Below are 24,206 nucleotides of genomic sequence, written 5' to 3'. Positions count from 1 at the left end.
TCTTATTCCCTAAAGCTTAATAATGGAGAAAAATCATAGAAAGTTCACGTGGTTTGCTTTGAAACTCCATAAACCAGCCCACAGAGCAGCGTGTATGTAATGGTCCACTCTTATGAATCTTATGAAGTCATTTTCTTATGATTAATTATCTTTTATGTTGGGAAAACATTTGTTATTCTGTGATAATGACATAAATAACCAGAGAAAACACATTTAAAAACTGTTATCACAGGAAACAGATGACAAGTTAAATGTTATTTGTTTAGTATATCTATATCAACATTTTTAGACTTCATCACGATACACAATCTATATCTCGATATTTGGAAATCTCCACAACCGGGCGATAAAGTCAAATATTACAATATTTTTGACCAAATACCTTGATATCGATACTGAGACAATATTTTAGAGATGATACTCTACTGCCTTTAAAAGCAGGAAAGACCACATACAATCTCCTATCATGATAATGATATAATATTGATTTATCGTCCTGCCCTATTAATATCCATCCATTTTAGCCCTGGAAAGCAGATCAAGACATATAGGCCCATAAATGAAGCAATAGGCGGACACGTTACATATGTCCGTGGTTGTGGACATCCCCCTTTATTCTACGGGACAGCCGTCCCTGAGATACTTTGTCTTGTGGTCTCTGTCCCGCTGCTGTGAGATACAAATTGGTGTCAGTGTTTCCTCCCCGGTGATGGATCTGTCCCTGTGGGGTCGTTACATCATTGGTGCAAAATGGCGTCTGTTGAAAGAGGCCCTCGCTCTTTAATTCAGACACACTGAACCCAAACACAGACGTTTAATCATCATATGTTTTACAACATTTCCTAATATCTGGTGCCAGTGAAGCTGCTGAATATATTAAGAAGTAAGCGCAGCCTCATTTACATTTGGCCATTTATCCAGAGGATGGAGAACAATAGAGAATCTCTAATAACTGTTTTCAACTCAGGAAGAAGGGAAGCTTTTCACGGATTTATTACACCACCAACAATTTAACTTTAACAAGTATTTCACGCTTTTATATGTCTTTTAATTTCACCTTGCAGCGGGCTAATTTTAGATTTTTCTGACCCGTCCCCGCTGCGTCTGTTCACTCTTATCTGGGTGAGAGTAGTGTTTCTGAGCTCTGAGGCTCATTAACACAGCATTGCACTCGAGGGAATCCACTGGAACCAGCAGCCCATATTGATCCCGGCCCAGAACAACTGAAATATAAATGAGGGATTTCCACTGAGGACTCCTTTGTGCACCCACAGCCCACCATTATCTAACAGCGGCTGCTGTGTTTCTTTTCATTACTGTCAACACCGTGACTCCGACATCACACAAATGTTGTTTAACTCACTTATTAGGGGAGAATTGAGCCAGCACTGTGAGATAAAAAGAAAACAGTTACCCAGGAAACCAAAGGAGATCATCAAAATTGGATTAGATTCATTTTCTGATCGACTGATTGATGAGCCGTCTTTGTTTTAAAAGCAGCAGCTACGGCTACAATGACAGCATTCATCCACCATCTGAGCCTGCGTTCCCTGTCGAGCAAATGTTTTCGTTTACAGCAACATTATACATAATTAAACAATTTTCATAGGAAGAAAAAAAACCCAACATAATTACATCACAGGGAGAGTGATCGAGCGAGAGCGAGATTCTAATTTGTATTTAGATGCTTCTTTGGCAGCGCGGTTCATCTAACATTCATGCCAATAAAGAGGATTATTGAAACGAATAAAAGAGACAGAAAGAGACGTTTATTATGTATTTATATAAACGGGATGATGGAGACTTACACAGTGAGAAAAGAGGTGGAAAGACACAAAATAGACTGAACCTACCTCACTGTTACGTGTGTTATATTTCATGTTTGTTAGATTTATCTGATGTTCCCTCTTTTGGCAGCACAGATGTTTTCATATGATGAAACAGTTAGTTGATCAGTCGATTAGTCTGTTAATGGAAACCTTATGATAGTTTTTAAAGCTTTTCATCTGCTCGTATCTGGAACTTTATTCCTTTCATCTCTAAGCTTGTGAAGGTTTCCAGCGTAAACTGACAGCTCATAATCGGTGACATGGGACAACCCTGGTGAAGACGTGTTTGACTTCCTGCCGAGGATCCCATGGCGTCCCTGGTACCCCGAACTCCTGCAGTACTTGTTTTCTCATGTTTGCACATGCTTGCATACATCGTACATACATGCTACATGCTACCATCGCTAACTGGGGCCCTTCCACAGAACAGAGGCATTGCTAATGTTATTAGCCGAAGTCTAAATGTCTCCTGAGAAAGAGAAAAATCTGTCGTCAAGTTACATGTATGTTTAAATTAGAGCCATTAGAGAGTTTCAACTGATGATTTTAACCTTTACAGTTGATTTATGAACCATTTCATCCTGAAATTACTTCATTAAATCTAATAAACTATAAATTTACCATTTCTTATTGACGGTTATCATAAAGTGTAGAGATACAGATAGTGGGGGTAAGTAGGGGCTCAGTCTTGCCCTGGGGCCCCCTAGTGGTCATTCTGCCTCTGCTTTTATATCAATGAGAGATTTAATGACATAAATTGTGTATCTGTGAAGTTTTATTGACTAAATATTAATCAAAATATTAGATGCAGTCATGGCAGGGTTGGTTTTGAAGCATGATTTACATATTATTAACAATTAATTGCTAGTCTTTTATTAAGGCAATTTTAAGTAAGGCATTACTTAAAATTTGCATCCCTCGGTCGATGTTAAAGAGGTCATATTCTGCTTTTTGGGTTTTTGCCTTGACTTTATTATGTTATGTAGCATTTTCAAGTCAACACCAAAGGCAGTTACTCTCTCCTGCACTGCCTGAAACGCCTGGTTTGGAGTCGAGCCTTTACTTCTGTAACTTACGCGCATCACTACGTAACAGGAGTTATATAAATACATATATTTATATATGTATTATAAAATATATATGCTGTGTTATTTTAGATCACACTACCTTGCTCGGCACGCCCCGCCCTACTCTGCCTCCGATTGGCTGATTGGTTAAGTAATGTGCCAGAGATTGAACAGAGGCGAGATGTCTCACTCTGTAGCTAAAACGGAGCCTTCAAGACACAGTGTGAAAAAGGATGCTGCAGCGATGCAGCGTACGAGAAAAATAATGTGTTTTTTGAAAACTAAACTGTGCAAAGCTTTTCTACGAGGATCCCCGAAACAAAAATATGAACCTAAAAATTAGCATAGTACGACCTCTTTAAGATAATTTTTTTTAATGTGACTTTTACATCATTTACACTAAATATTTTAAGCATTTTATTATGTTTAATGCACATTATGTTCAATTCTCTCTATGTCACACTTATTTATATGATTTAATTAAGCTAAGTGGACGTTTAGATTTTTATTTTGACGCATTTATATTTGATTTTTCCTGCTTTTTAAAATGACTTTAAATTAAATGGCACAAAATATAAATATGATATTAAAGAGAGAGAGAGAGAGAGAGAGAGAGAGTGAATGGAAAGGTAGAGCGACATAGACACAGAGTGGAGGGGGGTGGAGGAGAGAGAGTCGCCATTACTGCCTGGCAGTGCTGCTGAGAGGGGAGGGAGCAGAGAGGAGCAGGTTTCGGCTTACAGCGCATACCACACCAACAACTACAGCAAAATACACTAAAATACAGGCTGGAAGTACTCGGGACTACACCTTCAACTACAGCCAACTTCGGAGGACACTATTGCCCGCGGACTGTGGATTGTAACAGGGAGTTTTGTTGCCCTGAAATGTGGGAACGCTTTCTCCTCTTTTCCGTGGTATGTGGATCTGGGAGCGACCATGTTATTAGGTGGGTAGGGGAATGTGTTTGGACCGGGATTGGGACTTCATTAGCTTTAGCTAGCACTCTTTTCATGTGGGCGAAAACCTGCCTCTATACGTGCGCTATCCCGGGTCAAAGGTAGCCCGGGTGGGAATGCGAGCGCGTTAGTTAAATTAGCCCGGGTTGTGATTTTAACCAGCTTTTCCTCCCTCTCGTTAGCCCGGGATTGGTGTGGCTAACGCTAGCAAGCTAAGTGTCCCTCACCCCTCTTTGCTAGCACAGCTCGGCTAATGTTAGCTAATCCCCAAATTGGGAAAGGTGGGATTTTTTTTTCTTTCTTCTTCTTCTCTTCCTCTCTCCTGGAGTATCAGGGCCAAGCCAGGCCGAGCCGGGCTTCATCTCCGTGCCCCCTCCTCCCCCGTCAGGAGGAGCCGAGAGCCGGATCGGACCCTGTGGTCGCGGTCGTTAGCCACGGTGCATTGACGCATTAACATTAAGGTCTATTGGTTTTAATAGCAGCTCCACAAACTCAGTCACGTTAACTCCCTTAACTCTCACTCCCCCTTTTCTCTCTCTCTCTCTGTCTCTCTCACTGTTTTTGCACGATATCCTCCCTTTTCTGCAGCTTTTATAACAAGATAACAGGCTGGAAATTAACCTCCTTTTGACAGGAGAGGAAGATTAATATCACAGCTGCTGTGCTGACATCTGTATTCAGAGCATTCACACGCTTGTATCTCTATTTATCTGTTTTTACCCATCATGACTTCCTTTAAAAGTCCTGCTAATCGCTGATACCAGCATCTAGGATGGATGTGATGGATGGAGGGTCAGATCCAGGAGTGTCTCTGGAGCAGATTATTGGATTTTCCTACATTAACCAGCCTGTTTTTTTTGTTGTCTTTTTGCACATAAACGTCTCAGCTGTGATGAGAAGCTGTGGCCACAGTTTGTCATCAGCAGCGTGTTAACTTTTTTATCCTCACAGGCAGGTCAGTGGGTTTGTCCTGCAGCAGCTCTGCATGCCATTTGCATTGACTCCGACTGCTGCAGCTTCCCTTTGCCCTTTAACAAAACTCTCATTAAAGGGACAGTCTGCAGTTTATCCAACGGGTCAGCCCCCTTGCAGTCCTCAGTTATCAGTGTTGGACAAGTCACTTTCAAAATGCAATAGATAGCCAAGTGAATTTTGAAGTGACTACGAGGAACTTTTCAGTGATTCCTCTGATGATTATAGATGACCTGTAACGGCAAACGACACCATCAGCGAAAAGACTGCTGTTTTAATATAGTTACTACGAACGCCTCTGCTCGGGTCCGGTCACGTATATATGTTGCGGTCTCTCTGTCAATCTTTACAACAGCAGGCGCTGGTGTCGTACCGCTTTTGTCGAAAGAGGTCGCTAGAATCAACAAGAACTGAGAGTCCCTCGTAGTCACTTTAATTAAAAAACAAATCCGATATTAGCACGTTTTCTAAGCAGGTTCACTAAAGAACGAGGCATCGATATTTTTCTACAATGCAGATAAAAGTGTGCTCGTAGGAGGCCAGCAGATGGGACCTATTTTGCAAACCAGTATTATACGAGCCTGGCCGATATCCTGCATTAAACAGCAATAAGAAAAAAAAAACACGAGTCATGTGCCGTGTGGATGGATCCTCAAAAACAAAAACGTCGCTTCACTTCGGTCAGTAACGTGGATTGTAACGCGTTACGTGACATAACTGCAGTAGTATACTACTGAAATATTATTAGTAATGCGTTTTATTACTCCGTTACTGCTTTAAGAAATATATATTACTCTCACGCGCTGTGTGACCTCCAACACTGCCAGTTATTTGGTATAGACAAGGTTAAAACATTTATTAGTGGGAACCGGTGGTGTTAAATTATCGTCCTTTTCTCACTAATTGACTCAAAAGGACTCTCTGTCAGTCTGCTCTCCTCCTTCTTCTCCTCTTGAATGGGCAGTTTGAAGCAAAGCTGTGTATTCATATTAGACTTGAGGTTCCCATCAGCTTGCATGAGTACAACAACACGTCTTTAACAATGTCACAATGGATAGAAATTTCTAGACGTGCATCTGCGTTAAGATCCGTGCAAGAATGCATATTGGTATTGGCATATGCTAATACGGTGGGAAGTACTCGATATTAGTCTCAGCTTCACAAACCACCTCGGGGCATCGGTACCGGCGAGCCCTGTTCTGAGTGATGGCACGGTTAAACGTGTCAGTTGGCCTATAAACTGTTGTTCTTACATCATCGCCACCTCGGGAAGGGGAAGTCAGATGAGTGACGCTCGATTTTCAGGTCTGGACCTGACTCTGGAGCAGGCTGACACAGTTTTATTTACACAAGCTTTGTACTGACGCTCTGTAAAAGGAAAATTATTTCCCAGGAAGCAACAGCCGTGTGCCTTCCTCATAGTTATGAAGTAAAGTATTCGATGTTGTCAAAACTTGCAGCAACACAGCACACCATCATGTGACTAATCCAGCACAGATTTGAGTCGTTTCTGATCTTTTGTTTGTATTTACATTTCCATTAATTCAATTGGCTGCGGCGCGGCTCAGTTTGACTTGGCCGCCGCCTCAGTGGCGGTAGAAAAGCCCCTCACGTGAGGCGAAGACACGCAGAACGAATATATTTATTCTGAGTGGAGAGAAACGATCCGATTAAGTGGTGACATGGTTATTAGGCGCTAATATTTACCTATTGATTTGATTAGCCAGTGTTTACACCAACCCCTCTCGACCTGATTGAAATTCATTCAGACTGGGCCGAGTCAGTTCAGTCTCTTCAGATTAAGGTGGTTACACGAGTCATTTTTATTCTGACTGGGCTCTTAGTCTGATTATTAGTGGAATATTAGGGTCTAATTGCAGATAATGTCACCACTAAGTCTAATTATTGTAAAAATAAGATGGTCTCGCTCTTTTTTCACTCATAAGGAAGACACACTGAGTCTCTGTGTTGCTTCGTATTACAACAGTAATTGCTGTGACTGAAATTTAAAACCACATTACGTAACAAAGCGTCAGCGACAGGTAATGGGTTAAAAATTTGAAAGTGAGCACCTAGAAATCCTGTGAGGCGGGGTCAGAAAAGCTCCTGGCTCGTCTGTCATGATTTATACGACGCAAAGAGAGGAAAAGATGTAATGTTTGGGGAGTCTCATTTTTCTCTGCTTCCTAATAGGAGTCGGTTTGGATTTCACATGAGTTTTGATTCATCTCTTCCTGTGGGAGGAGAGTCTTCTGCACCCGAGATCAGAATATCTTGCGGGGAAACGTAATGAGTCAGTAGTGCGTTTGTTAAAGTAGCTGCAAAAGTTAATTTTTTTCCTAAATATCCAGCTGGGTGCATCTTTAAAAGACCTACCATCCTTGACAGTGTTCTGCTGTGTTTCAGGGCTTAACAGCATTTAGTCATCTCTAAAACCAGCTTGCCAAGTGATACCTTAATCCCCCCTGCAGCCTCACAGTGAATAGACTAATCATGATGCACAACGCCACTTTTAGATTTTAGTGCAGCATGAATGCAGTTTTGGCTGTTTGCAGTAGGAGAACCATAGACTCCTTCTAGGTGTTTACAGTACAGCTATCAGGCGAACGCTGCTACCACTGCTCCCCTCATACATGTTAGCAGTTATTCATGAGGCTTACATCGACCCTGTGTGTTGACGGCAGAGTAAAAGACTTTGATATTGGCTGACAAAAATGTAAAACAGATGTTTGGATTCGGGTGACTGATCTTGTGTGGTTTGGATGGGAGTCAGGGGAGGAATGTGGGGCTGTAATAATTAGTTGGTTTGTCGATCAACAGGAAGTTAATAGATTTCAGTTGTTGTAATTGATGGTTTCAGAGTATTGCCAAGTAAAGAGCCCGAATTAGTCTTAGTGGTTGCGGTTGTTAGCAGTGAGGCTAATTTTGTACTGTGCAACAGAGGTGCAACGATTAGTCGATCATTTGATAAGTTGAAAGAAAATCAGTTGCCGACTATTTTTTATAATATTTTAAGTCATTTTTCAAGCTCTTAAATGTGAAGATATGCTGCTTTTATTTATCATTTATGACGGTAAATGAAGCGTCTTTGTGTATTGGTGTTGGTTGGACAAAAGCAAACTGAAGGTGTCACATTTTTCGACATTTTATAGACTAAACTCGATTGATTGTGAAAATAGCCGTCAGTCATATATACTTCTGCCAAGGAGGTATTGTTTTCCCTCATGTCTGTTTGTTTCTTGGTTGGTTTGTCAGCACGATTACACAAAAAACTTCCGAACAGATTTCCACGAAACTTGGATGGAGGATGGGTCTCAGTCTAGAAAAGACCCTGTTAGCTTTTCCAGATCCAGGAAACTTCTCACTTTCTTAAACATCGTGAGACGTTATTCAACATTTTTGTCAATTTCTCAGGGAGCAATGCATGGATCTTGATTAAAAAATCAGGTGTATTTAGGTGGCTGGTATCTATGAGTGAATACAAACGGGGACTGTTTGACTTTGCTTATTTATGGTGGCCATTTTTGGCATTTTGTATGTGCATGTGTTGTGCCTCAGCTGTTCATAAGCTCAGATACACTGCTGCCTGCTGCACTCAGGTGTGGAACGTGAGGCTGTTGTAGGGGCTAATGGTTAGATTTGTAAACCTGACTGACCTGCTGGTCGGTTTGCTCGCTTACATCATCTAATATCCTAGGCGTGTTTGAGGTGCTCCTGGCTGGAGGAGCCAGAATTATAGATCAGGTGACGAAACCTTAATGGCACATTGCCTGCAGGTAAACTTCACCTAGTTTGTTTGTAGTTGCACAAAGATACATACGTGTTTCCTCCATACATTTCCATAAGATTTGTTTGTTAAGGTTGCTGCAGATCTGCTGAACTCACAAAAAGTCTATTTCCTTGCACAAAACCCCCACTCAGGTGACATCATCACCTTGGCCTCTATAAACAGTCAGGGGAAACCTCATTGCAACGTCTCAGTGGACCGAATTCCTTCTCTGGTGCAGTTTCTCAGGCTCAGCATGCCGCCGTGCTGCAGCTAGCAGTTCCAGCTCACGCAGGCAAATTCACTGGCTGATTGCCATCGTTCTGTAAAACTGCAACAATGACTGCAATTCTCTCTGCAGTTATCAGCTATCTGCCTCCTAGTTGGGTCATGGAAGGGTTCAGGCTTATTTGGCTGTGGCAAACCCAGATAATACTGACAGAAAGGTTGCACAGTCAATCACATGCATATGCCTCATTGCTGCCACATTTCCACCGTCTGTAACTGCTGAATATTGGTATTGTCAGCAGTGAATAATTTCACCAGGTTGTTAATGTTGAATAGATGAGGTGCAAGCAGCAAATCAAGACAGTCAATTAGGATTAATAATCATGACCAGAATATCAGGCAGAATATATTACAAGACAGACAGGCAGAATAATCAAGATTATACGTTTAGCCCTAATCATGTAGCCCTAGGATGTGCTGATGATGATAGCAAATCTGTGAACTGATTTATTTTCTCTGTTTCATTCTCACAGCGAAGCAAATCATTTCTAGGTCAGTGACTGTCAAAGGGCTGGAGTTGCATGCCATTTTTATCCTGCCTCGGCACAAATTGGTTGAAAGCACTTCTTTTTCTCGGCGAGGGGAAAAGTGACATTGCTGAGCGCAGGCCATGATTGAATTACTCTCCTTTCTCTTATATAAGTCGTACTGTCACACTTTGGATTTTGTTTTTCTCAAAAAGTCCATTTAGTTGTATAATTTCTTTTCTCAAAAATGCTGGAGGCTTTTCCATCACATTTTTATATTATTAGTGTAACACCAGCACGTTTTATTACTAATATATGAAAGGCCAATCAAAAACCTTTTAGGGGGGATTATTTTGTTCTGCACAAGTGTGATAATGTGTACCTTTGTCTAATTTTCTGATAACTCTGTTTAATGCCAGATTAACATGTCTGATTTGTTGTTTTAAAACACCACACAATGAAAACATGTGCATATGTGTCCTGGAGGGATATGCAGAGAAACAAAGAGCTAATTATATTAGTTGTGATAAGGAGACTGAAGTGCTCTGAGGACGAATCAATGCAAAAGTGTTTTTATTTGTTTCTGCCTTTTATCTGTTCCTTATTGTGAATTCCATGTCTTGCAGGCAGGTGATAAAAGGAGAAGCCGGCTGTTCTATCCCAGCTTAAAGAAGACCCAGGATAGAAACTGAGAGCGATACCAAGAGTCGGAGGGGGATTCACCACTACCAGGGGAAAATCAGGATGAAAGTGCCTCTGTACCACTGATGAGCAGAACTGGAATGATATCTTGACCTTTTTTCCTGGAAGTGACCAAGTTAGCGATGAGCGGGGGGATATAATGGCCAAGAACAAGGATGCGCGCCCCCCGACATTCGCCGTCAGTGTGGTTGGCCTCTCGGGGACGGAGAAAGAGAAGGGAAATTGTGGGGTGGGCAAGTCCTGCTTATGCAACCGTTATGTACGTCCCGATGCGGATGGCTACTACACGGAGCACACCTCAGTGCTGAGCACAATAGACTTTGGGGGACGTGTGGTTAACAATGACCACTTCCTGTACTGGGGGGACGTTTGCCATCGAGGGGACGATGGGTTGGACTGTAAAATCCAAATCATCGAACAAACAGAGTTCATTGATGACCAGACGTTTCTTCCGCATCGGAGTACGAACCTGCAGCCGTACACTAAACGGGCGGCGTCAACCAAGCTCCAGTCGGCGGAGAAGCTTATGTACATCTGCACGGATCAGCTGGGTTTGGAGCAGGACTTTGACCAGAAACAGATGCCTGATGGGAAGCTGAACATCGATGGCTTTTTGCTCTGCATTGATGTTAGCAAGGGTTGCAATAGGAAGTTTGACGACCAAATGAAGTTTGTCAACAGCCTCTACTCTCAAATTGTCAAGTCAAAGAAGCCGATCGTCGTCGCTGCCACAAAATGTGATGAGTGTGTTGACCAGCACCTGAGGGACCTGCAGGCCTTTGTTGCCAGCAAGAAGAACCTGCTGCTAATCGAGACATCGGCACGCTCCAATATCAACGTGGAGCTCTCCTTCAACTCCCTCATCCAGCAGCTGGATAAAACGAGGGGGAAGCCAAAAACTGTGCCATACCTGGAGGCCTATAAAATCCAACGGCAGCTTGTTGCCTCAGTAACAGATCGATTTGAGAAATTGATGGTACACTCGCTGAGAGATTACCACACCACGTGGAAAACAGTGGTCAATAATCTGAAGGGCCAATCAGACTATGATGACTTCATCACCTTGGAGGGCTCCAGGAAAGCACGCAACATGTTCACAAAGCACATTGCACAACTGAAGCAGGAGCACATCAGGAGGAGGAGGGAAGAGTACCTGACAACACTACCGAAAACCCTTAACAACCTCCTCAATAACCTGGAGGAGGTGGAACAGCTCTCATGGCCTGAGGCGCAGAGTGTAATCCGGAACCGCCCTGATTTCCAGTACTGGTTTGTAGTTCTGGAACAAACGCCATGGGACGAGTCGGACCACATCGACAACAGTGACCGCAGGATACCCTTTGACCTCCTGGATACACCCGATGGTGAGAGAATTTACCACAACCACGTCCAGCACCTGCTTTCCGAGAAGAGAAGGGTGGAGATGAAAGACAGATTCAAGAAGACGCTGGACAGGGTTCATTTTATCAGTGCAGGGCAGCCTTGGGAGGAAGTCATGTGCTTTGTCATGGAGGACGAGGCCTACAAGTACATCACAGAATCAGATAGGAGGGATGTTTACTGTAGACACCAGCAGGAAATAGTTGAAAGGGCCAAAGAGGATTTTCAGGAAATGCTTTTTGAGCATGCTGAGTTATTCTATGACTTGGATCTGAATGCAACCCCCAGCTGCGATAAGATGAGCGAAATTCACAGTGTGCTGAATGAGGAACCCAGATACAGAGCGCTGCAGAAACTTGCCCCAGATAGAGAGTCGCTCCTCCTCAAACACATTGGGTTTGTTTACCATCCCACTAAGGAGACATGCCTGAGCGGGCAGAACTGTGTGGATCTGAAAGTGGAGCAGGTTTTAGCAAACAGGCTGGTGCAGCTCGACCACGGACGCTCTAATCTCTACTATAACAGTGCCAACATCGATAAGATCAACCTCTGCCTCCTGGGAAGGGAGGGTCTCTCACAGGAACTAGCCAATGAGATCAGAGCTCAGTCCACAGATGATGAGTACACCCTGGACGGTAAAATCTATGAACTGGAGCTTCTTCCCGTAGATGTCAACTCCACGCTGCTCTTCAGCCATGCATGGGTCAACACTTTCAAGCCACACGGCTGCTTTTGTGTGTTCAACTCCATAGAATCTCTCAACTGTATCGGAGATTGCATAGGCAGGATCAGAGCGGAGATAGCACAGAGTAGGAGAGATAGGTTTGCTCAGCCACTACCGTTCATTCTCATCCTGGCAAATCAGAGGGACAGTGTTTGCAAAAACATACCTATCCTGAGGCACCAGGGCCAACAGCTGGCGAACAAGCTGCAGTGCACCTTTGTCGACATCCCCTCTGGGGCCTTTCCACGTAAATTCACAGAGTTCCAAATTAAGCAGGGTCTGCGAGCAGTGCTGGAGGGGCTGAAGCATAACTTTGATGTCTTGGCCCCGCTGCCCTGTATCAAAGACATGTCAGAGACGGACCTTAGGATAGTCATGTGTGCTATGTGCTGGGATCCTTTCAGCGTTGACCTCATCCTCTCGCCTTTCTTAGACTCGCATTGCTGTAGCGCAGGACAGCCGGGTCAGCCCAACACGCTGATACTGGACAAGATCATCGGGGACAGCAGGAGGAGGATCCAGGTCACTGTCCTCTCCTACCACTCTGCTATCGGTGTCCGCAAAGATGAACTTGTGCACGGATACATCTTGGTCTACTCTGCCAAACGCAAAGCCTCTATGGCGACCCTGCGGGCATTTTTGGCTGAAGTCCAGGACGTGATCCCCGTCCAGATGGTGGCGATCACAGACAGTCAGGCCGACTTCTTTGAGAATGATGCCATCAAGGAGTTGATGACGGAGGGAGAGCACATTGCCACAGAGATTGCTGCCAAGTTTACAGCACTGTATTCACTGTCACAGTATCATCGTCAGACGGAGGTTTTTACACCCTTCTTCAATGAAGTGCTGGACAAAAAGCCAAGTATTGAGAGCTCCTTCCTGTTTGACACCTCGTCACGGGAATGCACCACTGGAGCTAGTGAAGACGTCTTCCCCACCTCACCACATAGCCATTCCCCAGCCTACAACACCTATTACCCAGAATCTGATGATGATAACGAGGCCCCGCCACCTTACAGTCCAATAGGTGATGACGTCCAGCTTCTCCCCACACCCAGCGAGCGAGCCAAGTACCGAATCGACCTCGAAGGCAATGAGTACCCAGTCCATAGCACGCCTGTTGGAGACCATGAACGCAACCACAAAGTGCCTCCACCTGTCCGGCCCAAACCAGTGCTCCCCAAACCTAATGTCAAAAAGCTGGACCCCAACCTGCTCAAAACCATTGAGGCCGGCATGCGAAGCAACCGTAGGATGCAGCGTGGCCCAATGACCCACTCTGAGGACGTGGAGGCGTCAGACAACTATGCAGACCCCGTGGACACCTTGCTAAGGTCCAGGGGCTTCCACAACGACGACATCTATGCCGTGCCTGATGACGCACACAGCCGTCTGGTCAAAATAAGAAACTCCTTTGGTGGATTACATGGCCTCCATGGAGGAGGAGAGGAGGAGAATGGATACGACAGGAAGTCTCAGGCTGGAAGGCGGCCGTCAAAATACAAACATCGCTCTAAGATCTTGTTCAGCAAGACAAAGGCCTACCAAAGACGATTCCACTCTGACAGTGACGGTGAGGAGTCTGGCCCCGCCACGCAGAAAAAGAAAAAGGGAAGAGCCCACCGGGGCAGCGAGGAGGACCCACTGCTGTCCCCCGCCGACCCCTGGAAGGGTGGGATAGATAACCCAGCCATTACCTCTGACCCTGAGCAGGAGGACAAAAAGATGAAGAAGAAGAAGACGCCCAAGACGCCAAAGGAACCGAAGAAGGTGAGTCTGTGATAAATCTGAGTTTCGATGCTGGATAAGTTTTGTCTGTTTAGTTTATGGTGGTTTGAAAGACCTTTTGTAGAGCAACAGAAAACAGAAAGAAGCAAGACAGCAAAGATATTGTAGTCTCCCAGACACTGAGCTAAAGCTTTCTTGTGTGTGTGTTTTTTTTTAAAGAGTGACTGAAAGAGAGCTTCAGTGCATTCAATATGAAAGAGTATGTGAGTGTATGTGAAAGATAGATTGTGTATAATAGAGTATGGGTGTGAGATATGAGCAGATTGCTATTTTTAATAGGCCCGGGACTCGTGGTGAGAATAAACTAATCTGATAATTGATTGATCGGCCCCACTGCTGAAATGGTTTATGAGCCTCCCCACCCCACAGGCCCCAGACAACCAATAAAAAGCTTGATAATAGAAGCCCTGTTAAAGACAGTAGGGCTCTGTCTGTATAATCTCAGAGCAGAGGCCGCTTCTGCGATATGATGCCTGCTTATCCTTTACAACAGCTCTCTAAAGGCCTGTCTGAGACTGAGAGCACACGCACGAAAAAATGAGCAAGTGCACTTTATTCAGCCACCATTATCTAAACACCAAAACAAATACTGTATGCATGTGGCAGTAAAACTAGCATTTTTATATGTCGACAAACACACACATGTAAATAAGGAATCAGAATGGTCACATTAAAGAAACAAGCGGCTGACCGATTCCTAATAAAACAAAATTAATTTTAAAACGGTACCTCTTTAGTTCTGATGCAGCACACAGTCTGCAAAGTAACTAGTAACTTAAGCGATTAAAAGGATGTATATTTACAGGTACATTCACATAAGAGTTGAGACTGACATCTAAAATGGCAATAACATTTTTGAAGTCAGTGCTCGACGCTCAAAATGGATCCTTTCAGACAGTTTTTATGAATCAAATTAAGAAACTTCTAACTTAATCAGGAACATCTGATTTTGATCTAAATTGTTTGTCGTCGCTTGAAAACACGATACACAAAATCTGGCTTTTGGCAACTGCAGCGCACACGCACACAAACACACACAGATGCATGAGAGCGAACATGCTGGCACAAATCAGATAGTAGTGTGCAAATCAGTATAGAAACAGCCGGCGGCACTACATGGGCGTCATGAATGCAGGGCATTGTTAGAATATATTCAAACTGTCTTTGATAATCAGAGAGGAGAGCGAAGGGGAGAACCACAAGGTACAAAATGGAAGGTGTTTAGTCGCCGTCCTGACCAATTAGAGAGGAGCCCGAACTGCTGTAGGCATGACAACACTTTGAAGAGCAGAGCGGTGTGGGAAATCAAAGCCACCTTGCTACCTTGCCTCTCGTCCCAGTGTCAGTCTTGAATAACAGTTTTGTCTGTTGTTGTCTTCTTTCTTCTCGTCTTCCTCCACACGGGCCTCCCTCTGCTTTCTCCCTCTTTCCCTTCATCCCACTTACTTTCTTTCTGATCTATTCCCCGATTGCCCTCCTCCTCCTCGTCCTCGTCCTCCTCCTCTTCTTCTTCTCTGATATGCTTTCTCATCACTCTCTCTCCTCTGTTTCTGTTCTCCCTCGTGTCTTTTCTCAAATCCCTCTTCTTTCATTCCTTTTCCCTCTTTTGCTTTTTCCTCTTCTGTTTTTCCTTTCTGCTCATCAATTATTATCATCCCAACCTGCTCGTGTGTCTCCTCCATCATCTCATTTGGCTTCTTTTCTTGTTTTCCTTTCTCTCAATTTCCTCTTTAAACTACTTCTCGTTTTCTTCTCTTTTACTTCCTCATTCCTTCTCTCCTGTTTTTCTGTCCATCTTTATTTCCTTATTTTTACCCCCTTGTTCCCCCTTTTCTCTAACTTCTTTTCATTGTTTACATCTTGCTAATCTCATCCTTTCATCCTCCCATTTGTTCCTTCCTTCCCTCTCTCACCAATCTTATCTCCTGCCTCTCTTTAACCCCCACTCCCTGTTTCCTGTTGTCTCATCTCATCCCTCTTCTTCTTCTCTCATCTCTCTTTACAGCCGAAATCTTCCAAGCCCCCCAAACCTCTGTACCCTCCCACCCGGAGAACCTGGGAGAGCAACTACTTTGGCATTCCCCTGCAGAGCCTGGTGACCTCGGATCGACCCATCCCACTCTTCATCGAGAAATGTGTTGAGTACATCGAGCGCACAGGTGAGTCGTGCCTTTTCATCAGTTTCTCTCTCTCTCTCTGTTTCATATCCCTCTCTCCTCTGTTGTTTCTGTTCCTTTATTCTCTCTCTCTGCTCTCCGCCTGTGCGTTCAGGTGCAGCCAGGTTTCTCTGGTGTTTTGTAACTCTTGCGAGGTAGAGCCGGTTTGTTGTTACATGCAAAAGCTTTGTGGTTATTTGCTGTGAAGATGCCTGTCATGTCTTTCCAAATGAGTAAGCGAACGGGGAAATGAGTGTTGGACAGATGGATGGATGGATGTGGGGGGAAAACCCATGAATCTAAATTCCAAGAAGCTTCACTTCTCGGCTCTGATGTCACCTGTCGAACATGTTTTGTCTGGTCTGTCATCCAGCCTGCCAGGCTGCCACTCAATACAAGTCAATTTCTATTCAATGAGCATTATTGGCAGAGCATCTGATGTGTTGCCAAAGAACTGCTGGAGTGATTTCAAAATAAGATGCTAAAAGATTACTGAGATCAAAGACCTGATTGAGGAACGGCAGCAGAGATTAACACAGGTACAGAGCGTGCCATTTATTCCTAACTGTGCACAAGAAGTGCAAGAAGTTGTCACTATATATTAATCTGATGAATGTTTTCATGATAAGTGGTTTTCTCACATTTATCAAGCTGGAACCAGGAAATGTTTGCCTGAAAGATGAATGAAATAATTAATGGATTATCAAAATAGTTGGCAGCTGATTTTCTTTCGAGGGATTAATCGACTAATCGTTGCTGCTTGACTCATCCTTTGACTCAGCTCCTTTTTAAAACTGTTGAATTTGCCAACTGTAGAAGTCAGTCGTTATACCAGACGAGCAGACTGATCATATTCTGGATAACTTTACTTTTGAAATAAGACATGCCTTAACTGTTGACGCAGACACCAGTGCATGCTGGGAATGTGTCTGGCTTCCTGCCCAGCTGTTGCACGGCGGCCTCCCCAAAAGTCTGAGAGATTCCTCAGTGAGGTCATGGATCAGTCTGATAGATATTTATACACCATGTGTGGTGCAAGAGTCTTTCTGAAGGACTGCAGTGAGATTCAAACCCACAACCAAGCCTGTTTTAATGCCTTGCTCTCCACATTAAACCACACAAGACATAAACCTTCCCCTCTGCCTATTAAAAGACCCAAACAGCAGCAACCAAACTGTTACTTTCTCCCCCTGTCCACTGAAATGAATATTTTAAACATATTCAATATTTTATTAGCTTGTTGCATAATGTATTTACTTATGGTTCAGTACTCTTTTCCATGTTTTAATGCCTCTGAATAAGCTCTAAGAAGCAAAAGTGTCTCTTGGTGAAAGACCTCCAAGTAAATTCACCCCCAGTCAGATTCTTTAAAATATCTGACGTCATGTTTCCTGTCCAGTGTTTGTGTGTTCGGGGGGGATAGTGTTACTCCAGGCACTCAAGTTTGTTCATTGTGTGCTCAATTCTGGATCAGTTGTAGTATTTGCCTTTAGAGAAAGGCTCTTTAAGGTAGTTACTTATCTTTTTTTAGGACGTTTATCATCGTATGAACCCTTCAGCTGTCGACAGGAAAGTCCCTTTAACAGCAGACTGAAAACACATGTCTTATCACCTTATTCCCTTCGCTGTCGAAGCCATATGTGCAGCAAATGTATAGCATGTCCATTAAAAAGGAGGTATTTCCTGTGTTCCTCCCAGTGTTCGGTTCTGTTTTGAAGGTAGCGTCTGAGCTCTTTTTCGTTCTGTTAATTCCTGTCCTGAAAATCCCTTCCGAATATGTTTTGATATTCAGCTGGATCTACATGAGCCCGTCGGTGGCTGCCAACCAAATTCAGGATTAATCCCGGCGCTGTACGTGTGTGGATTTTGGTGTGTGTGTGTGCGGACGCCTGCCAGCTGACAGCAGTGTATTGGAGATTTCATGGCTGGTGCCGTGAAACCCTTTAAGTCCAGACGGTCTGTTGGGTAGATTTAATAGCTTTTCCCCTCCCTTCTTTTTGTGAAATATCATTTCTCTCCAGACGCAGTGAGAACATCTTTGTCCTTTTTTTTTTTTAAAGACTGCTGTTGTGTAAGGTGCTTCATATCAAGACAATTTAAGAGCTTTTGCAACTTGATGAGACCTTTCAGGTGGTTTCTTTCTTTAGGAGGCCAGGTAGGGCTTTAATCTGCCTGTCGAACATATTTGAGTTTGTTGCTCAGAGGGTGTGGTCGTCCTGTGGATGTAGAGAGGTGTAAGTGATGGTGGGTGTCGGTGTTAGGGAGACACTCCTTCAGAAAGAGAAACTGTCTGCTAAAATAAGATACTGACTCTCTGTCTGACCTCTGACCTCTGAGCAGGGTGGGAGGAAAGAGCGTCCCAGCGGGAATCATTAAAACGTCACTATGATGTTGTGTTATTGTTGACACTCGTCACAATGATTGGGGGTGAAAGTCAAAGTGTTAACGCACTCCTTCCCTCTATGTTGGCCCATTTAATGTGTTTCTATCTCTGGAAAAATACTCACAGAAATGGATTTGTTTTATGTCTCTAGTCTGTGGCTCAGAGCGTCACCTACAGACACTCAAGCTTAATGACTTTAAGCCAAATGATGCCATAATACAGCCCATAATGACTGAAATGTGTTTGTGGCAATTAAAAAAACCATTAACGACAAATATGCAAAATTGGGATCAAATGCGGTCGGACTTTCAGTCTTGTTGATTTATTCTTTGACTATCGCCAATTTTGGACGAGTGGTTGGACAAATCTAGCAATTTTAAGACGTCACCTTGGGCTTTGGGGACTTGTGATGGTCATTTTCTTCCTGTTTGAGATGTTTTATAGGCTAAATGGTTATGAGATAAATCAGTAAAACAGGGCTTTGCAATGCAGACGTGGAAGATTTTGCATCAATGCAATGACAGAACATGATCGAGTGTTTGCAGCCTACATAAGTGGACATTTCGGGTTGTAATAACACACTGGGAAGCATAAATGGGACAAGATGCACACTTGATGGCTGTTTTCACCCTTAGTTGTCGTCTGCAACCACGAAGAGAACAGCGAGCCCAGTTAATCAGCAAATCTCTGTCAACTTTGCCATCCGACTCTTAAGAAAGATGTCATATTTGTGATGTTTGTCACATTCAGGAAGTGTCCCGTGTTCGAGCTGCTGCTGTTTATGTACAGAGATGGGTCACACAGATACTGGTGTTATATCGTAGACTGGAAGGGTTGAAACGTGCCCAGTAAAGATTCACGCCTCTAATTGTTGATGAATATGCAGATAAATTGTTTGATCTGTAATAATAAAGGCACTTTTATTATTTGTTTTCACACTCCAAAACCAAAGACATCCAATTTACCATCACAAAAGACGAATATTCACATCTGAGCAGTTTAGACCACTGATGTATGTGGCAAACCTGCTTGAACAATAAATAAATCTGTTATGAAAATCATTCCTGATTAGTCTTTTGTTGATAGAGGGTTGGATTAATCAACGCCACAGAAAAAATGATTCAATAGATGAACCCACAATGATAATGAACCGTAGTTGCAGCCCTCGTACGGTCACTGTTTTATTTGTTTGGTTGCAGCGAGGAGCCAGACGGCTGGTTGGGTTAGTTTAACCACATGTAATAAACTGCCAGCCGAGAGGCACAGAGGCAGAGAGGTGATGATAGCTGTTTGTGGTGCCGTCGGTTTCAGACCAGAAAGTGTGAGAGGAGAAACTGTGAATTTATGAGTGTGAGACAAAAGTGTGTGTATGTATGTGTGTGCGTGTGACGGAGGGTGGCTGTAAATGTGACTGAAGGTGTGAAGACGTGAAGCTGTGATTTCTGTGTGTGACCTTTATTTGGTGGGTTTGTGTAAGTGATAAGACTGAGCCGCGTGCTGTGTACGTCAGCTCCTCCTATGCCCGGCGGATTCGATGCAGATGCACAACTTTTTCCGTGAGTCTCATGGTGACAACGCAATGTGACTTTTTCCCCAGGAATCGGCTAATTAAGTGCACGTCTGTGTCAAGAGTTTTGTGTAAAGTGTGCAGCGTCAAAGAAACTCTGAGATAAAGTGCCTGCATTAAATCAGGATGATGCTTGTTCTGCGCTCGCTGTCTCTCTGTTTCCTGTTCGGAGGGATCTGCTTGTTATCATTTTTAGTGCGTTCCAGCCGCCGCACTCTAATTATAATATAACTAACAGGCTTCCCAAGGGCATTGGAAACCCTCAAAGGTTTGTACTGTTTAAGAAAAAATTAACCAAAGCCTTCAAGGTTTCTGAAAGACAATGGCCATGAAAGGACTGTTTTGAATTAAAACCGAGCGCCCAAGTCTGTCAACACGCCTGCAGACGAACACCCAGGGATGTTTTAACTCTGGCTTTACACGACAAATGTGAGCTCAGACACCCGTAACGTGTGATTCTCTTACCTCAGACACCGACAACAAAGAAACGCTGAATTTTATCTTAAAAAAGACAGAAAAACAGTGTCCTTGAATTTGTCGGCCAAGGTGATTACATCGTGATAAGTACGTCCTTATGCAGAAAATCCCCTGTGATGCGATTCACATCATCCACTCAGTGTTTCAAGCTGTTTTCAGTGCTGTAGATTACAGCTTTATACAAATGTAACATCATTTTCTAAGTAAATCTTTGGACTCTCCTTTTCTTGTGACAGCTCACTTTCTTCTTCTTCTTCAGATGAGCTTTTAGGATCTTTTTATATCCATCAACCCTCCACGTGTGCTTGTGTTCCTCTTATTATACTTATTGATCGGTGCTGAGATATTGAGGACTACTGAAATGGTCTTGTTTTGTCCACATCCCAAAGATATTTCGTTTGAAAAGCTGGAAACCAAAACCGGTTAATTATCAAAATAGCTGACAACTAATCGATTAAGTGACGCTGCCTTGTTGAGGGAATAGACGGTACAGGCAAGAATGAGAGTGCTTCAACAAACCTAGGATTATAAAATGTCCCTTTGTGCGAGTTAATTGAACTGAGGGAAGTCTGGTGGAGTTAAGAAAGAAAATATCTCCGGATGACAGTGGCGGTGTGAGAGGTTAACAATTTCTTTCATTGTCAAGCTACACCAGCTGTCAGATGCCTCTTCTGAGAGGGATGCAGTCAGGTGTAAAAACACTGTGGATGATGGGAGTATCCTTTAGCAGGGAACAAAAATAAATCCTACCTGGACTTTGTGTGTCAGCCTCACATGCACACATACATACACTTATTATCTCAGAGAAACTGTAAATATACGCGTACCTGAGGTTGTGTAAATGAAATGTTTTCAATGTATCTCAAGGAGAGTAAGTCTGTTGGTCTCTAAAGCTCTCGGTGTGCCTCTGCCTCGGGTATCTCTTTGTGTGTGGCCTTTACAGCACACCGATCAGTCCTGAACTTACCTTTCTCCAAAATGCAGCAGTCAGGGGATCATGCTTTTAGACGGCCACCGTTTTACCCAACTGCACAAGGTCGAGCACAAATCTGCACTCTGTATTTTGTGCATTAAGCTCTCAGTGTTATCCGGAACGACGTACCGAGAGGTCATCGGCGGGAGGAACTTCAATTTCTACTAGAAGCCGACATTAAGGAGGCGAAGGGTCAGAGCCGCGGAGACCTGATAATACTCCGGAAAGAGGAGCGCTGCAGAAGAGAAGTGACAGCTAAGAAGAGCTGAAGAAGAAGGTGAAAGGGTTTTTTTGTTAAAGAGAGATGAGTAAGTGGAGACATGAGGTACTTCTCTAAAGTTTCCTGCCCACGCGCTCAGCAACCTCTCGCTGTATGAGAAGTGAACTCTCAGGTATTCAGACAGCAGGAGTAGCTTTTGAAAAATGACTTCTTTACTGAGGGAAGTGCAGCGTGTTAGTGTTAGTCGTCCTCCAGCAGAGTCTCCGGCAGCGGAGCGGCTCAGTTAAAGTTAAAGGAGACGTCCCAAAAAGTCACACTGTCCAGCTGTCCTAGAGGGAGACACAGGGACGTCCTGCTGAAAAAACTATCTGATGTGACTCAGAAATGCTCACAGACGAGGTCATTTTTAACAGTTTTATTCACGTTACGTTAAGTGATGTTCGCCGACTTTCTTCCTCGATCTTTGACGGATAACCGGACGTTTAATTGGACGTTATAGCGACAGGTAACTGGCAGCAACTGTAAAATATCCTGTTGTTTTTTGATAATCACATTTTAAGGGATCATTGCAAAACAATTGTCAACATATCAGAATTTTTTACTTCCAAATATCAGCTTTGGCCCCAAAAAACAACTGAGATTACATCTTTAAAAAGCTGTAACCGATGACATCATTTCAGTAGTTAAGTGAAGGGGACAGAAAACACAGATTATCTTTTACTTTTTGGCAATAAAATGATAAACTATAAAGATAGTCCCAACATTTAAACCTCTCATTTGAATCCTCAAACCATTTTATTAATATACAGCGCAGGAGTGAATAATTAACTGTGAGTGCTCGCTGGTTCTGGTGCTGATGCAAATTCTTCATATTTTATGTACCAACCATGTCGCCGTTTTAGCAGCGGTGCAAAAACTCAATACTTACGAGCATATTTGTGTGTTTTCAAGTCAAAAATATGTCATTACACTTAATATAAGACACCCAGAAAGTCTCATTTCAGTGAGATAAACAAGACTTGTTTTTAGTTAATTTTCTCTTGTTCCACTGGCAGGTTTTTTCTACTCGTTACAAGACAAAAACAACTTGCAGTGCCCGAATCTGTCAACGTGCCTCCAGGAATAAATTAACCAAAGCCTTCAAGGTTTCTGAAAAAAGAAGGGGAGGCCTTGAAACTCTGTTTTAATTTAAAACTGAGCTCCCAAATGTGTTAGCATGCCTCCAGCAGTAAACCTCGGGATGTTTCAACTGACAGTTACTGACTTGATGTGACAAATTTAAGCGTAAACACCCAAAATGTGTCACTGTCTCACCACAGAAGATGACAGATGTAAGCCTACGTTCAATTTTATGTAAAAAGACTTTGTCCTTGACTGTTTCGGTCAAGGTGATTGCTACGTGATAACTCCGTCCTTCTGGAGACATTTCCTCTAAAACACTGATTATTCTTTAATTTTTGGCATTAAAATGATGAAATATAAAGACAGCTGCAACATTTAAACCTCTCATTTGCATCCTAAAACCCGTTTTTATTAATATACAGCGCAGGAGTGAATAATTAATTCTGAGTGCTGGCTGATGCTGGGTGCTGATGCAAATTCTTCATATTTTATATGCCGGCCGTGTTGCCTTTTTAACAGCACGGCAACCGCATCATTGCACAAGCCGGGTTTTTAAAGATGTACTTTTCTTCAAGAAATCAAACGACATCAGTCTCATCAGTTGGAAAACAGTCATCCTGATGTTTCATTTGTCTTTATGGGAAAATGCTTTAAAAAAAACGGGTGAGAAGTGGATGCAGAGCGGTGGAAGTGAGGCGCTGGCTCACTTGTTTTTTGCCTCCGAAATGCTCTTTGTTCACCCAAATTTGCTGACATCTTGGTATTTTAAAAATGGCTAAAGCACACACACGCCCCAGGCTGCAGTCTGCACCAGTTCAGGCTGCATATATTTTAATCTAGTTTAAGTGCTGCTTCAATTGCACATTTGTTCTAACGTACAGTGAATGAAATGTCTTTTAAATTTAACTATCCAGCCCCTAGCAGTCCTTAAAACTTCATTTTTGATAACCCCTGGGCTTGAAGCCGGATAAAAAAAAGGCACAATAGGGTTTATTTTTGTCAGGTCTGCTTACAAAACAGCCCTCAGAAACATCACGGTGGCTTCTGAGAATAAAAGCATTTGACGAACTCGGAGCAGAAGCAGAGTCTTTCAGATGACGAGCAGCCGGATGCGACTGCGTGAGCGAGGCCACGCAGCTCCCCACTGCCGAACTCGATTAGAGAAGTTTTATTAAATGTTTCCTGCTCCCCAGAGACATGAAATGGTATTTGGCACGAAGGCTGGAGAGAGAGAGGCAGAGCAATGATTAAATAGCTTTTTGATGTTGATGCATTTGGAAGTCCCATTGGTTGTTATCTTCTCCAGCACTTAGTATAATGTGAGGAGGAGGGATGGATGGAGGGAGGAGAGGCGGTTCTGTTCTGT

The 24,206-nt window shown here is 43.3% G+C and overlaps 1 protein-coding gene across 2 annotated transcripts in view; it reads left to right on the top strand.

The window, feature by feature from the left end:
* The first annotated feature begins 3,658 nt into the window (after positions 1-3,658).
* The window catches only part of arhgap5 (Rho GTPase activating protein 5), a 53,279-nt gene continuing 32,731 nt past the window's right edge, over positions 3,659-24,206 (top strand). The window contains exons 1-3 of one of the 2 annotated variants that reach the window (XM_073483511.1): positions 3,659-3,813; positions 9,975-13,924; positions 15,948-16,101. In XM_073483511.1, coding sequence (XP_073339612.1) covers positions 10,190-13,924; positions 15,948-16,101 — 3,889 coding nt within the window. In that variant the 5' untranslated portion in view covers positions 3,659-3,813; positions 9,975-10,189. Of the gene's footprint in view, positions 3,846-9,974; positions 13,925-15,947; positions 16,102-24,206 lie in introns of both variants that reach the window. The other variant, XM_073483510.1, reaches the window with a different exon arrangement.

This window comes from Pagrus major, chromosome 16 (genome assembly GCF_040436345.1).
Source record: "Pagrus major chromosome 16, Pma_NU_1.0".
NCBI classification, from domain to species: domain Eukaryota; kingdom Metazoa; phylum Chordata; class Actinopteri; order Spariformes; family Sparidae; genus Pagrus; species Pagrus major.
This window is presented reverse-complemented; position numbering and strand designations above follow the sequence as displayed.